Source organism: Pygoscelis adeliae, unplaced genomic scaffold (assembly GCF_000699105.1).
Source record: "Pygoscelis adeliae isolate BGI_AS28 unplaced genomic scaffold, ASM69910v1 Scaffold902, whole genome shotgun sequence".
In the NCBI taxonomy this organism is placed as follows: Eukaryota; Metazoa; Chordata; class Aves; order Sphenisciformes; family Spheniscidae; genus Pygoscelis; species Pygoscelis adeliae.
Window position 1 is genome coordinate 5,833 of NW_008824280.1, and position 1,288 is coordinate 7,120.

The 1,288-nt window shown below is 62.3% G+C and overlaps 1 protein-coding gene across 1 annotated transcript in view; it reads right to left on the reverse strand.

The window, feature by feature from the left end:
- Positions 1-1,288, reverse strand: part of SRCIN1 (SRC kinase signaling inhibitor 1) — a gene marked incomplete at its 3' end in the record, with an annotated part of 112,725 nt that overhangs the window by 683 nt on the left and 110,754 nt on the right. Inside the window, exons 13-14 of the mRNA XM_009335294.1 lie at positions 513-825; positions 4-150 (exon numbers count right to left, since the gene is read on the reverse strand). Of these exons, the coding sequence (XP_009333569.1) occupies positions 4-150; positions 513-825 (460 nt within the window). The remainder of the gene's footprint in view (positions 1-3; positions 151-512; positions 826-1,288) is intronic.

Sequence of the window (1,288 nt, forward strand, 5' to 3'; positions counted from 1 at the left end):
TGCCTGTGCCTGCTTGTGCTTGGCAGCGAACTCCAGGTCGGGGATGGCCTTCATCAGCTCGGCTTGCGTCTCCCCCCGGAGGCGGGTGATGTCCCTGGCACTGTACTGGGTCAGCGCTGCCCGCTTCTCCTCCCAGTCCCGCTCGGCAGCCTGTGGGCGGCAGGCAGAACCCGCTGCAGCCCCCACCCACGCAGCAGCTTCTCCCGCCCTTGCGGGCAGGACGTGACCCACAGCCCTGCTGCTGCCCGCCAACCTGTTGCCAAGCCCGGGAGGAGTGGAAGGGGCCAGCGCTGCACCCATTCCCAAGCTGCACACCCCCCAGCGTGCAATTGGGGGCGCTCCCAAGGCTGCCAGCATCACCTGGGGCTCCCCAACCTCCAGACACCCCGTCGGCTACAAACCCAGCAAGGAGAAGGATGGACCCGGTTCCTGTTCCCAGTTTCAGCTGGCAGACGTAGGGATAGACCCTCTAGAAGAGCCACCCAGCCGAGGAGCCCACCCCAGGCTCTCACCTCCACAGATACGGCTTTGTCCGCACTCTTCTTGCTGGGGGTCTCTGGGCCCGTCTGGGTCTTGGCAGGTACCATCTCCGGAGCTCGGGAAGGGTTAGTGCCCTTGGAGGGGTGGGTCTGGGTTTGGGGGGGGCTGTGCCCGAAGCTGGGCATGCCCAGGGTCTCGGTGACAGCCGTCAGGTGGTGGAGGCTCACTGGGGGGCTGGGGGGCATCTCCAAATCCAGCCCTTTGCCGAAGTCTGTCTCAGGGGCCACCTTCTTGGGGGACTGGCTGAGGTTGCTGGGGGAGGTCCACACGCCCTCGTCCACTTGCCTGCCAGGGACAGAGCGAAGGCGCTGGGTGGCTGCACGGCACAGGGGGTTACTGCATCCCTCCCCAAGCCACGCCACAAAAAACTTGCTCTCCTGCAACTCTACATTAGACGGCTGAAGGTTTAGGTTCTCTGATGGCCAGGAAGGGGTTGGAGTTGATGCTACAGCCTCTCTTGGGGGAGCACACGAACGAGCTCCTCTACCTGGCTGTCCATTTTCATGAACCTTGTAGGAAATTGGCTCTCTCCGAATCCTGCCCCTCTGTCAGATCTGGCTGAAACTGCGCTTTGGATTCAGGAGTTATCAGGGCCAGGGAATGACAGGTAGGCAGATTCAGACACTGCACGATCATACAAGCTCATTTCCGTAGAAAACCAGGCTAGCAATGAGCCCGAGGCGAGCCTGGTGCCGGAGCACTCCTCCTGCAGCATGGCTGAGCTGTAAGCCATCCCGAAAGGTCTCAT